The sequence below is a fragment of the Drosophila tropicalis genome, unplaced genomic scaffold (genome assembly GCF_018151085.1).
Source record: "Drosophila tropicalis isolate 14030-0801.00 unplaced genomic scaffold, ASM1815108v1 contig_443, whole genome shotgun sequence".
Taxonomy (NCBI): domain Eukaryota; kingdom Metazoa; phylum Arthropoda; class Insecta; order Diptera; family Drosophilidae; genus Drosophila; species Drosophila tropicalis.
The window spans coordinates 5,856,656-5,869,851 of NW_027172907.1; the positions used below are offsets into that span (position 1 = coordinate 5,856,656).

The 13,196-nt window shown below is 43.7% G+C and overlaps 3 protein-coding genes across 4 annotated transcripts; 2 read left to right on the top strand and 1 right to left on the bottom strand.

Moving 5' to 3' along the window:
* The first annotated feature begins 238 nt into the window (after nt 1-238).
* Nucleotides 239-6,085, top strand: Sap130 (Sin3A-associated protein 130). 2 transcript variants are annotated; one of them, XM_068285979.1, is made up of 10 exons: nt 239-413; nt 496-623; nt 1,253-2,266; nt 2,336-3,459; nt 3,528-4,529; nt 4,599-4,858; nt 4,921-5,254; nt 5,323-5,493; nt 5,563-5,670; nt 5,738-6,085. In XM_068285979.1, exons 2-10 carry the CDS (start codon nt 524-526, stop codon nt 5,885-5,887), a joined length of 4,263 nt encoding a protein of 1,420 aa, XP_068142080.1. In that variant the 5' UTR covers nt 239-413; nt 496-523; the 3' UTR covers nt 5,888-6,085. The 2 variants fall into 2 exon arrangements, with proteins under 2 accessions (XP_068142080.1, XP_068142081.1); XM_068285980.1 differs by having other exon boundaries at nt 240-413; nt 1,472-2,266.
* An 806-nt stretch (nt 6,086-6,891) lies between these two features.
* Nucleotides 6,892-7,904, top strand: Sf3a2 (splicing factor 3a subunit 2). Its single transcript, XM_068286081.1, has one exon. The coding sequence runs from the start codon at nt 6,976-6,978 to the stop codon at nt 7,756-7,758; it is 783 nt and encodes a 260-aa protein (XP_068142182.1). The 5' UTR covers nt 6,892-6,975; the 3' UTR covers nt 7,759-7,904.
* Nucleotides 7,769-13,005, bottom strand: LOC137573972 (uncharacterized). Its single transcript, XM_068286080.1, has 12 exons — nt 12,569-13,005; nt 11,803-12,494; nt 10,930-11,735; nt 10,601-10,868; nt 10,285-10,535; nt 10,095-10,216; nt 9,804-9,858; nt 9,550-9,743; nt 8,988-9,488; nt 8,775-8,931; nt 8,504-8,713; nt 7,769-8,443 (listed from the first exon to the last, which is right to left on the bottom strand). Exons 1-9 carry the CDS (start codon nt 12,834-12,836, stop codon nt 9,142-9,144), a joined length of 3,003 nt encoding a protein of 1,000 aa, XP_068142181.1. The 5' UTR covers nt 12,837-13,005; the 3' UTR covers nt 7,769-8,443; nt 8,504-8,713; nt 8,775-8,931; nt 8,988-9,141.
* Between the last annotated feature and the right edge of the window lie 191 nt (nt 13,006-13,196).

Sequence of the window (13,196 nt, forward strand, 5' to 3'; positions counted from 1 at the left end):
ACAACAATGGAAAAAACAACAACAACCACTAGTGGTGGCAGCGATGACACTATCGGCGTATTTACCAACACTGATCGCTTTTAACACTGAATAGTCGAAAGAAAAAAATCGATAACTAGTGTCAGAACTATCGGAACCTAATTGAGCACTACTGTAAACTCACCGCACGGCGCCACTGGGAAATGTAAACAGAGCGCTGCCAGATAACATTGCATTTACCCACAGCATATGGCAGCACTGTGTCGTCAAAAGCAAACAGAATTTGAAGAAAAAAATTCATTAATTTAAAGTAACTAAATGAGAAAAGTGAAAAAACTGGAAAAATTATTAAAAATAAACAATAAAAAATAGTGAAAATCTGAAAATTGCTGTAATACATAATACAGCAAATTCACACCAGTTATTGGCAAAAGGCAAGCGCGAGGCATTTTGCATACGATTTACGATTGGAATTCAACAAACTATTATTATTTCTAATCTGATTGCAATTTGCAGAATTTACTGATATCTCTCTTCACTCAGCATGAGTGCGTCGAGTGAAGGCGGCGCGGTAGGTGGCGGTGGTGTAGGTGGAGGTACAGTGGGTGGCAGTGTCAGCGGAAGTACAGCTACAACATCATCAGGTAAGCGATATTCATTATATATATATATGCATATATATATATAAATGTATATATACAATTTATGTATATAAATGTGCGTGTGTGTTTGTGAGTGTGTATTAGCAGCAATTGTAGTTGTGTGTGTGTATGTATACATAACATTTTTGTATGCTTCTCTTTTGTGCTGCTCATACGCGCAGATGTTTTCACAAATTCTCTTTTGTCCCACACCTTCTCACCCCATTTATAAATGTGTGTTAGTGTTGTGTGTGTGTCTATGTATCTCTGTTTTGTTGTTACCATGCATTCGTGGCAGGGTTGTCAATTGTACATACCCAAAACGAAAGAAAAAAATGAAAACAAAATCAGGATTGTTGATATATGCATATACATACAAAATTTAAGCGCGTTTTTCGTTAGCGTTTAGCTTTTTCGAATTTCATCAGAATGTCGAAATTAAAAAAATCCAATTGAGCTAATTTTCATAATTTATCGATATCAACAATCCTGAGAGGGTGACCACCCCCCCCAGTACTTCCCCACAAATTTGATTTCATCCCCCGCGAAACAACAACAAAAACAACAACAAATCCTTCACACACTTCATCCCCAAACATCCATCTTCATCATCATCATCATTATCCATACAGCCATATTGAAAACGATTAAAATTCGGAATCTGAATCAAGGCACACCAATCAATTTGCTATCACACACGCCAACAACAACAACAACACATCAACATTCAAATCTCCATACACACCCGCACACACATTCGCATCCGCATCCGCATGCACAAGTGCAATTGCGAGGAATTATAAACAAATATTCTTTCTCACAACAACCAACACAACATTTGCCCTCCACAGTAGCGGCCAAAATAACCCATGTCAAATCAGATATTGGCGGTGGCATCTCAATTACCGCCGGAACTCCCATCATCAGCGGCGGCACCATTAAGGTGGCCACTGCCGGCTCAGTTAATCCTGTCCAGCAATCTAATCTTACCGGTGGTGGTACTGGCCCTGGACAGCAACAACAACAGACAACTGCCGCGTCCATACGTGCCATTGGGGCTGGTGGCCAATCAACTCAGGTGCGTGTCGTCATGCCGATGATCAAACAATTGGAGAATGTCACAGCCACCGGACGAACACAGATTACGGCCATACCAGCTGGTGCATCAGCTTCCACGGTGGCTCGCAGTGTGTCCAATGCATCGATTACGGTCACTCGTCCAGTTACCCAGGGCACTTACTTGCCACGCGCTTCTGTGACGGCCACCCAGATGAGTAGCGTTAGTGTCGGAGGCGTTGGTGTGGGCGGTGTCAATGTCGGTGTCGGCGTGGCAGCCACACAGCGTCTAGTTACCCCACTAAGAGCCACATCGACAGCCACTGTGACACCAGCATCGGCGACACCTGCCGGACTTCAAGCGGGCGGTTTTATTCGTGGCACCACCGTCAGTCGCAGTTCCAATCAGCCACCGAACTCCACTGTAATCTCATCGGCCAATAGTGCTACAGCTGCTGCCTGGGGTCAAGTGCAGCTTATACGAGCCATACATCAGCCGCGGCAACGGATCATCACCACTTCCGCCGGTGGGGCAGTTAGCAGTGCAGTTGCTGCCAGCACTCCGGCAGCTCCAGTCCAAACCCCAACAGGTTAGTGGCACCAAAGACTCCCATAAGCTATTTCTCGCTAATCTCAGTAATTTCTTCTTCTTACTCCAGCTCTTACTGTGTCCGCTGCCCAGCCAATGCCACCACAACAACAGCCTCAGCAACAGCCCACGGCTGGAAACTCTCAGGCCGCGGCTGCAGCTGCCTATGTGGCCACTGTATTGCCTCCACGTCAGCCGCATCAACAGGCTACTCTTGTCTATTCATCCAATCCAAATCCCGCAGCAGTGGTCAATCCCAGTAATCACCAGCCCGGTCAACCTGGTGGCGGTCAGCAGCAGCAACAGCAGCAATTCAATCCACGTTTTGCTGTAGCCACGCCCACCACAACGCCTGGTGGAAGCACAGTGACACCACGTCAGGTGCGTCCCATTCCACTGGGTAAAAGTTTTCCAGCGGCGAAACTGAACACCACAAGCATTAGCATACGAGCTCCGAGTATGCCACCCACTCAGACACCGGTGAGTGTGAGTGCTGGTGGGGCAACGGTTACGGCCCAGGGCCGTGGTCCAGTGGGCGGCACAACGACAACCACAAATTTACCCACCACCCGGATCATACAACTCCAACAGCCAGGAACAAGTGGAGCCACCGCACAGCAGATAATAGGATCAACGACGCGTCTGACGGGCAATGTGATGCTACAGCCATTCCTCATGAGTACGACGCAGGCGGCCAAAATGGGCATAAGACCACCAGTGACCATGACAGCCAAGGTGCAGCCTTCATTAACGATTACCCAATTGAATCCGATTGGCAAATTATCGGCTTCAGGTGGTGCTGGTGGAGCCACTGGAGGAGCACCCACCCTAACGCCGCAGGGAGTGGCCAGTATACAAGCTGTTCCAGTGCCCAGCGGTGTGGCAACTGGTGCAACCGGAGTGGGTGTGGCCACTGCTGCAGCAGCGGCGGCGGCTGCTGCTGCTGGAGGAGCAACAGTTCTGCCACTGACCATCAGTGGACGTGGCGGAGGCGTTGGGCCAGGTGGTAATATATTAACGGGCACATTGACACCAATTAAAAATGCCAGCGGCATAACCGGAGTGAAAATGATGATGACCCAGGCGACATCAAGTGCCGATGGTGCCATCGTACCTGGAGCAACTGGCAATTCTCCAGCTGGTTTCCAGCGTACATGGAATCCAGTGGTGGCCTCACAAAGTCAACTAATGAAGGTAAGTCCCATTTCATCGATCTTTACTGACCTCAAATTTGACAAGAACTCATTTTTTTGCTGTTGTAGATTGAGGAGAAAACTGTTGGTGGTTCTGGCGGTGGAGCTGCCACCATTTATTATGAATCCATGCCAGCATCTGCCTCAACTGGAGTTCTCTCGCTTACCACCGCAACTGTTAGCCAGAGTAGCCAGGCTCAGCCTCAGTTGGTGAGCAGTGCTGGTCCAAGTAGTTTATCCGTCTCTTCGCTACCCTTCGGCGCAGCAGGCCCCGGCGGTGCCGGTGGTGCTGGTGGACCAGCTAATTCCACATTTACCGTCCTGCCCTCGGGGACAACAGCCGCTGGGGCAGCCGGAGCTCGTGCCATAGGACATCAGCAATTGATTATACCAGCGGGTGCAGGTGCGGGAGCAAGTGGTACAGCTCAACATATGGTCATACCACTGCACACATCCGTCAAGGTGACCACCCAAGGTGGAGCAGGCGCCGCCACAGCAAGTGGAGCAGCCACCATTGGTCCCGCAGCAGCAAGCGCGGCTGTGTCCAGTTTTATGCGTAAACGCGATGCCGATGGTTCCCCCATACGGGCGGCTAAGAATCTACAACCCACTCTGCTGTCCATGGCCAGTGGCAGCAGCAGCAATCAACCCACCGGCTCGGCTTTCCAATTGCAACCCGTCTCGGTGACCACAGTGCCGTGCCAGCAGCAGCAACCAGTTACCTCATTACCACCAACATCGGGAGCCACTCTAACTGTGGAGGCATTGGCCAAGAGGGGCAGCAATGTTCCCATAAACTCATCCGCTGTGGTTGCAGCTGTTGCCGCCGCAGCTGCTGGAGTGAATGTGGTGACAACTACACGAAATTTGCGCGCCGAATCGCCAGCCTCTTCGGATGGTTCCACCACCGTATCGGCTAATTCATCGCCGGGAGTGGATCAGCAAATGGAGAATAATACAAATATGACCATTAATCGCCTTAACGATGCTCCTCCAGTCATAACTAATGCAGCTGGCCAAGTGACCTCAAGTGGACGGGACAATGCCACGCATTTTAATCCCATCAATGAGGTAACTATCCATCCCATTGGATTGCCAGCTTACCACTGGTTATTAACCATTATCCTCGTTTCCTTGCAGTTGTATGCCTCCCACCAGAATTTGGCTCATACATCGCTGGGTGTACGAACGGGGAATAGCGCCTTTGTGGATGTCCAAGCAGCAGCAGCTGCTGCCGCCGCCGCTGCCCAACAGCAACAACCGACAGTCTCGGCGCTCCATCCAAGTGCTCTGCCAGGTCATTTGCAGCAGGTGACGCGCATAAATGGCACTGGCGGCAGCAGTTCATCACAGACGGGCTTTGAAGGTACCGCACCGCGGAAAAAACCACGACGATCAACGTAAGTTCATCCAAAATATCAATCTCCGATAAAGTCTATTGACCCATTTCAACTAATTCCAGGAATGACAGCCAACAGTCCATCCAGAGTCAAGCTTCCTTAACGCTGCCACCCCCAACGCCGCCTACAGCAGCAGGGGTAGGAGGAGCCAATGCAGCAGCAGGAGCACCAACTGCTGTCCCTGTTGTTACTCCCGGAGAGGCACCAACTTCCTCAGGATACAATAATGGTGGACTTTTGGTTACGGCTACGCCTGGTTTGATCATGACCACCACCAATGCCAATGATGCCAATCATCGCCTCAATCCTGCTCCACCCGCTGTCATTGGCAACAAGGAGAATGCCAATCCCGTGGACTTTGTTCTCAAACGACCACGCAATTGTGCATTGCTGAATGTAAGGATAACAAGAATTTCTCTAATGTAGTCCCAATCTTTATATATTCTCCGTATTCTGTTCGGCAGACATACAAGCCCACCCATAAGCTGGCCAATAATCATTTCCATCGATATACTGATGTCAAGCCACGTGAAGAGCGTCGTGCCTCCGTCATTGATTTGGCTAATCAGCCAAATGTCCAGGGTAAAATCAATGGCTGGAAAATTTATCATTTGCGTTCACAAATGGAAGATTTGGTAAGTTAGCCCACAAAAGGAAAAGCGATTCGTTCGAAATTTCTCATCTCCATCCCATCTCTAATCTAGAATGAATCGGAAATGGTCAGTCTGGCACGATTGGAGACTATGCTTAAAGAATTGGAAAAGGACAAGGAAAAGCATAGCGAAATCGAACGTGTTAATGAGCTATTAAAGGTAAATGCAACTTGAAGAAAGGTCTAACAAGAACACTAATCTATCTATTCTCTTGCTTATTTTTTAGGGCAACATACAGCGAAGTAAAATCATATCGGACGGAATTGGTGAGGCACAAAACCAGCTTATGAAAATCTTTGACCATAAACCCCATGTCTCCGATATCATTAATCGTTGTGCATCAAAACGGAATTTCAAAAAACGCGAAAAGGTCTAAGCTCCTTTTATCCTACCCTCCCCACCCAAAATATCCCATCCCCTCCTCTATAAGTTAATTTAGATTAAAATGTAATTTACCTTAAATTAATTTTAAAAAAAATATTTGCAATCGAATTTGTAAGACAAAACAAAGAAAAACGTTACAAAAAAGAAATATGAGCAAATCCAAATGTAAATAAATGCAATATTTTTTTAATTTCCGTACAAACTATTCAAATCGAAACAAGAGAGCACGTGAGCACCTAAGATTGCTCTGGTCCTAGGATTTAGAAGGAAACTTTACGTGTTACTCAACGAATATTAATCAAATTTGTTTATTTTAAAACTAAGAACTAGTCAATTGGAGATTGTGGTATTACAGGTAGATTGTTTTCATGCATTCCCAAATGCTTTTTCAGATTTGGGACAAGCAAGGACATTCCGGTCACAATGGGTACAACGAAAGGCCCACTGACCGATGTGTACACTGAGATTGGCATAGAGATTATGTAGACCTTGGAGCAATAATATCCAGCTGCTGCTCTTTCTCCACTGGCTCCAGGATAATGACTGACTCTTGTGCTCTAGAGATTAGTCAAAGGAAGTATAGCTGACTTAGCTCCATCTTGATAATTGCCAAGCGTGGCTACCAGAGTCCAACTGCCGACGCAGATGGGACATGGATGCTCAATGTTGGCCATCTATAAGAGGGCACAATTCAAACCAAAACAAAAGATACATTAATTTGTTTACAATTACTTCGAGTAGCCCTATCCCTGTTATAAACGATAGCTCTCTGGCACGATAAAAGTTTAAAAACAAAAGGAATGGTATATTGATTTAAAACTTCAAAAACAAGTAAATATCCTCAAAAATTTAGCAAATTACTATTAACATACATACATAGATAATGATGCTACGTTTCGTATAATTTGCAATTTAAAAAAACGATATTTCTTAATCCACACAACTCGCAAATATCGATAACATTTCTATTAAAGTGCGATAACTTTTTCAACCACCACTGACACAGTAAAAAAAATAAAATACAGCTCGGTGCAAATTAATTTTAGGTTGCTTTACTAAAATTTAAATTAAAAACACGACATGGATTTCCAAAATCGCGCCGGTGGCAAAACCGGTAGCGGTGGGGTGGCCTCCTGGTCGGAGACTAATCGCGACCGCAAGGAGCGTCTCCGTCAATTGGCTCTGGAGACCATCGATTTGAACAAGGATCCATATTTTATGAAGAACCATTTGGGTTCGTACGAGTGCAAACTGTGTCTTACGCTGCACAACAACGAGGGAAGCTATCTGGCCCATACGCAGGGTAAAAAGCATCAAGAGAATCTTGCACGTCGTGCCGCCAAAGAAGCAAAGGAGGCGCCCTCATCTCTACTCGCGCCGGAAAAACCACGCGTTGAACCCAAGAAATTTGTAAAAATTGGCCGTCCTGGCTATCGAGTGACCAAACAACGGGAGCCTAGTAATGGCCAGCAATCGTTGCTATTCCAAATCGATTACCCAGAAATTACCGAGTCAATTGTACCACGACATAGGTTTATGTCCGCATATGAGCAAAAGATTGAGCCACCAGATCGCAAATGGCAGTATTTGCTCTTTGCCTCTGAACCATATGAAACAATTGGCTTTAAGGTACCTTCACGTGAGGTGGAGAAAGCCGAAGGTAAGTTCTGGACGCACTGGAATCGTGACACAAAGCAATTCTTCTTGCAATTCGCCTTTAAATTTGAACCGAAAATTATGCCGCCGCCTCCGCCAAATCTACATAGGGCATTGGGTCCACCAGCTGGTTTTCCAATGCCTGGACCGCCGCGACCGGCCATGCATCCCATGTTCAATGGAGTCCCGCCACCGCCTCCCATGTAAACTGCATCAATTTTAAACAAATTCAATAATTTTAAACAACTTTTGTACACTAATATTAGCACTCTTTGGGGCTATCAATGAAACTTAAAACTAATAAATGGCTTTTCCAAAAAAGAAACTAAACTAAGTAGAAAATCCGAAATCAATTCGAAATGCAATATATACTAAGTAAAGTAATCGTCCCGGTGAAAATTCACAATACGCAACATTCCATGCTCAGCCCCAACGGCCACCCAACTGCGAGCCGAACCATTCAAATTACAGCGCACGGAATTAAAACGCGTCATGGTCATTAGCTCATAGGAACACGGTCGGCGTTGATGGTTCAGATAGTCATCTTTCTTTGCCTTGGGTATAGCAGTCAAGGGCTTGATAATGACACCATAATCACGCTGGAAATCAACGCCAGAGATTGCGACATTATTCTCAGAGGAGGAGTCATCATTAAGTTTGGCCAGCTCCGTGTAGGAAACGGCTCGAACATTGTGAGTTAACTTATGTGCCCGCGGATCCATATTCAATTCCCGTGGATTAATAAATGCCAAATCTCCATTCTCTGTCACAACGATTAACATATTCTCCTGGCAATTGAAATGCATATCCCGTACAGAATCAAGGACATAGTCAATGGTTTTATTGTTAAACAATATGCCACAAGGACTCAATACCACCACACGAGTGAAATCTAAAGAGGAGTAGAGCCAATAAGTAATTGGAATGAAGAAGATTATGCGTCTTATCATACTTATCTGAAACACACTGGTATCGCCTATGGCAATGGATTCCCATATAGCTGGCCAACTGATGCAGCCCTTGAAAAGATTTTTAAGCTCTGCATCACCCACAAGTGACACTGGTTGCGATCTATTCAATATATCATAGATCCTTAATTTCCGCAGAGATGTACCCACTGCTAGCCAACGTGATCCGTTTGTATCATAATGCAGTTCCAAAACTATTTGAGAATAGATAATTTTAAAACTATAATCCATAATTGGGAATCTATCCACACTTACATTGTATATTCCGTTCACCAAAATAGAAATAATGCAAGGGCACAAAACTCCTATGATTATGGCGTTTAAAGCAATTGATGCCCTCCACATCGCCAATGTCCCAGAAGGCAACATTACCACTGGCATAGCCGGAAACTAAAAAGTTATGACCATGCGCCTAAAAATTTAAAGCTTTTTGTAAGTGATCTCTAGTTAGTTATTATTAAAACTTACCGCAGACCAACAGATTTTCGTGCACTGATCCTGCACAGAGGATTTCACATCTAAACTGAGGGTAATGAGCGAATTTAGTTCAATTATCGAATCTTGGCCAGCCTGTATCGTCTCTTCAGTGGTTAATTGCAATGGTAAGGCATAGATATGAATCTCACTCGATGCTGTGGCAATAGCTAAAAAGACCCAAACGATTCGATGATTCCATATAGCCGCCGCTGGGCATGAATGCAAAGCTGAAAACTGGACCCTTCTGCACACGTAAGCCATAATGCAGTTTCGTCTGTAGGGGCCATTCATCAGTTGCTCTGGTTTCCGTATCCAATGTACATTTGAGTAGCACCATCAGGGCTTTATCCTTTGCATTGGCATCTATCTTGCGCGTATATCCATGCATTTTGCTTCGCAACGAACACAACAGATACTGTTCATTAACATTTGGAGGCAAAGGAACCCATTCCAGTTGTTTTACAGGTGCACCCAAATATGTGATGTATTCATCTATTAAATGGATTAAAATGAATTTCTATCAGCCAGTTTCTAGGATATTAAGCCCACTCACTCTTTGTATGAATTGCCTCCAATGGTGTCAATTCCCGCCAATCACATTCATCTTTGACCTTATCATAGGCAAAACGCATGGATTTCGTTTGCCTGGAAGAGTTGAACAGCTCATGGGCCTCTGTCCATGATAGTTTCACATAGCTTGGCAAGCAGTCTGCATACAATGGTTCTTTGGCATAACTTGCTTGAGTGCTTAGAAAGGAAATTACGATTAGCATGCAAATCTTCAAGTGTTTAAATGGAGCAACTTACAATTGTGTCCATTTGCAGGCCACTTTATCGTTCAGTAGCTGATAGCGGGTATATACTGCAAGAGCATGGATAAATTTAACTAAAGTTTACAATAAACTTAAATGCATAGATACCCTAAATCCTTGTTCGACCCCATTGAAGACATAAATTGAATGTTATTGTATAATTGTTATGTTTTTATTTAAAATCTTGTTATTTTCCAAGTGTCCACATAATTTTGGGCATATTTTTATTTTAATCTCCAGGGATCTGGCAAGGGTATATCTCTAAGCGAGATTTCAATATACTAACACGATTTTGTCCATTTAGAGCAATTCTGTATGGCTTTGGATCGCTTCCGTTTAAATTTTGATAGCTCAACGCTGCCCTCGCCCTCGACACCCGAATCGTCAATGTCTGTCTGTGTTTCCATGCTGTAAATAAATGGCAAAAAATTGGATTTAATTTCAAAAATTATCCATAAAGTTGATATGAAATTTACTCTAATTGGAGGTCCTTTTCGAATTGCTTCTCACACATTCGTATGTGTTGGAGCAAAGAGAGCCTGGTGAAGGATCTGGGACAGTATTTGCATTTTATGCGATGTTTTTTCATACCGCAACCTTCTAAATGCAGCAGCATACCCAAACCCGATGAGAGCTGGCGATTGCAAAGGCGACAGGTAAGACGTTTGCCTGGATTTTTCTTTAGATAACTGTTCATCTGACCGATTATAGAGTGTCGTGTGATATTCTAAAGGAAAATACAAGTTTATAATCGGAACTGCACTAGACTAAAATTAATCTTTTATAACTTACACGCGGTTCTTGCCCTCTTAGCCAACCAACGCCATAATGTGTGCCCAAATGATTACGCCAATCTCCTTTGATGATGCGTTCCGAGCATACGCCACATTCTAATTGACCATCTTTTTTGTCCTGTTGCGGTATAACCACTTGGCTATCCAAATCTTCTCGCTTACGTATGAGCAAAAGCCTTAAATTGAAGGGAGCTTTGACGGAAGATTTCTTTATCTGGGACTGATCCACATTAGATTTTGGACGAGATTTTCTTTCTGTTTTCAATCTGTTATGGTTAAGAAAAGTGAATTAGAAGAGAAATAAACATAAATGGACATACGACTTACTCGACGTTGGCTGATGATGACGAAATTTGATACTCATACTGATGACTGCAGCTACGAAGATGGGTTATTAGCGATAGTCTTGTGTAGGAACGACTGCAATATTTGCATTTGAAACGTTGCTGTTTCTCGCCGCAACCTTCCAAGTGTAAGAGCATTCCCAAACCGGAAGCAAATTCACGATTACAGAGACGACAAATTAGCCGCGAGCCTTGATTCTCTTTCAGATAGGTTTGCATCATGCCAATTACTCCACTGCGGGTTATGGTTTGCGGCTTGTCGTCGTTTTTCAACCAACCCACACCATAATGTTCGGCTATATGCATTTTCCAGGTGGATTTGCCACAACGAGCCAAACATAAACCACATTGAAGTGGACCCGTACCATGATCCTCTTCACGCACCTCTTCTGTGGTAGTTAATTGTTCGCGTTTTCGTATGAGCAGAAGGCGTAAATTGAATGGACTTCGGTCAATAGTTTTACGCTTTTTACTACTATCATCCGTTATCCAAGAAATTTTGGATGTAAGCTTGGGTTTACGTTTAGATGGTTTATCTTTGTCGGTCGCCTGATCCACGAACTTTTTCATGCAGCCTCTTTGATGGGCTATTAGCGAGAGTTTTGTATAATAACGTCCACAGTGTGTGCATTGAAAGCGTTGAAGTTCCTCGCCACATCCTTCCAAATGTTGCATCATGCCCAGACCGGAACCAAATTGACGATTGCACAGGCGACAAGTTAGGCGATTGTCCCTGTCTTCCTTGAGGTAACCAGACATTTGAGCGATTATTCCGCCACGCGTTAATGACTGGAGATACGTAAATGCATACATATATAGATGAAGATGATCCTACTCAAAATGGTTTTCTACTTACCGGCGGTTTTTGTCCATGAAGCCAACCGACGCCGTAATGCTCTCCGAGGTGCGTATGCCAGTTGGTTAAGCCGCACCTTGAGAAACACAAGCCACACTGCAACGGACCCTTATTACTCCTGTCCACTTCATAGAGGTTTTCTTCGTTATCCAACTGCTCTCGCTTGCGGATGAGCAGCAAGCGAAGATTGAATCCCTTAGTGGAAGAAGCCATTTCCAGATGTGATAATTCTTTGATATTTGTTTGATCAGAATGATGCCGTGGCTCTTCTTTTATAGACACATCATACGTTTCCTCCTCATCGGATGTTATATAGTCTGGCTCTGATGGAGGCTCTTCTTTTATATTTATTAAAAATTCACTTTCTGTACGCTTAGCAGCAGCTCCAACTTCACGGACTTGTCTCATTTTGGTTAGTTGTTGTCGAAAATATCGATAACTTTCCTCGTATTTGCGTCTCAACGCATAGGCATTCCTTGTGGCAGCGACACAATTGTTGCATATCTGTTGGGGCATTGAATCCTCACCGTCTCTTTCTATTCTGTAAGCCTCATCCATCACATCATTTAACATCTCGAATAGACTAAGTTCATGATTATGATCGGGTTCTGACATTATATTCGTCAATTGTGTAGACTTATCCATGCAAATGCGACAATATTCTTGAATTCCTATTGGTTGGTCATCTGAGTCTGAAAAAAATGAATATACATATGTAAATATATTAAAAATTCCATTGCCAAATCAAAAAAACCCTGAAGATTACCTTTCACATATATCATTTGTTGCTGCTGCTGCGGGTCTTGCGCTGATGTAGTTAAGCTTTTGGGCAAGTATAATTCTTGGTCTCTATTTGTAGTGCTGGCTGCTATACTATTTAATGTTTTTCCTTTTGTATTTTGTTTACTTAGCTCCTCAGCAAGGATTCTATCCAGTCCAGCACAGCGTAACTTATTAAAATCCAAGGGTATCTTGTTTATGATGCGTCTAGACGGCGCACCACATGTGGTGGGGGGTTGTGTTGTATTGTTCATTGTACAATAACCAATGGCTTGTTTGTTAAAAATAGCTTTAAGACTACTTAACTAAGCTATGTTTTAAAATTATTATATTTAACAAAAACACAAAATTTCATGAATTCTCTCTCTCGCTCTATGTCGTTTTTACTTTCTATCTCTTTCCTCCTTGCTCTCACTCAATTTCATGAAATGACAGTGCTGCCAAATCAGTGGAAATAAATGCAAAATGGTATGCTCAAGACAAAAACTATCGAAACAATCGAACAATTTAGATATAATTTTTATTTAAAAATTATTTGATTTTGGGGCAATTAGAAAACTATGTCCTTTTTTTTACAACAGTTAGCATTGTTTCATTGTCCTTTAAAATTGTAA

Excerpts from the sequence above, each read along its gene's own strand:
- Sap130 (XM_068285979.1), top strand. The coding sequence starts at position 524 with ATGAGTGCGTCGAGTGAAGGCGGCGCGGTAGGTGGCGGTGGTGTAGGT. Across the intron at positions 4,530-4,598 it reads ATTTTAATCCCATCAATGAG|TTGTATGCCTCCCACCAGAA; the intron begins GTAACTATCCAT and ends GTTTCCTTGCAG. Across the intron at positions 5,494-5,562 it reads GTTCACAAATGGAAGATTTG|AATGAATCGGAAATGGTCAG; the intron begins GTAAGTTAGCCC and ends TCTCTAATCTAG.
- LOC137573972 (XM_068286080.1), bottom strand. The coding sequence starts at position 12,836 with ATGAACAATACAACACAACCCCCCACCACATGTGGTGCGCCGTCTAGA. Across the intron at positions 12,495-12,568 it reads ACAAATGATATATGTGAAAG|ACTCAGATGACCAACCAATA; the intron begins GTAATCTTCAGG and ends CATTTTTTTCAG. Across the intron at positions 9,744-9,803 it reads GCCTGCAAATGGACACAATT|CACTCAAGCAAGTTATGCCA; the intron begins GTAAGTTGCTCC and ends TTCCTTTCTAAG.
- Sf3a2 (XM_068286081.1), top strand. The coding sequence starts at position 6,976 with ATGGATTTCCAAAATCGCGCCGGTGGCAAAACCGGTAGCGGTGGGGTG.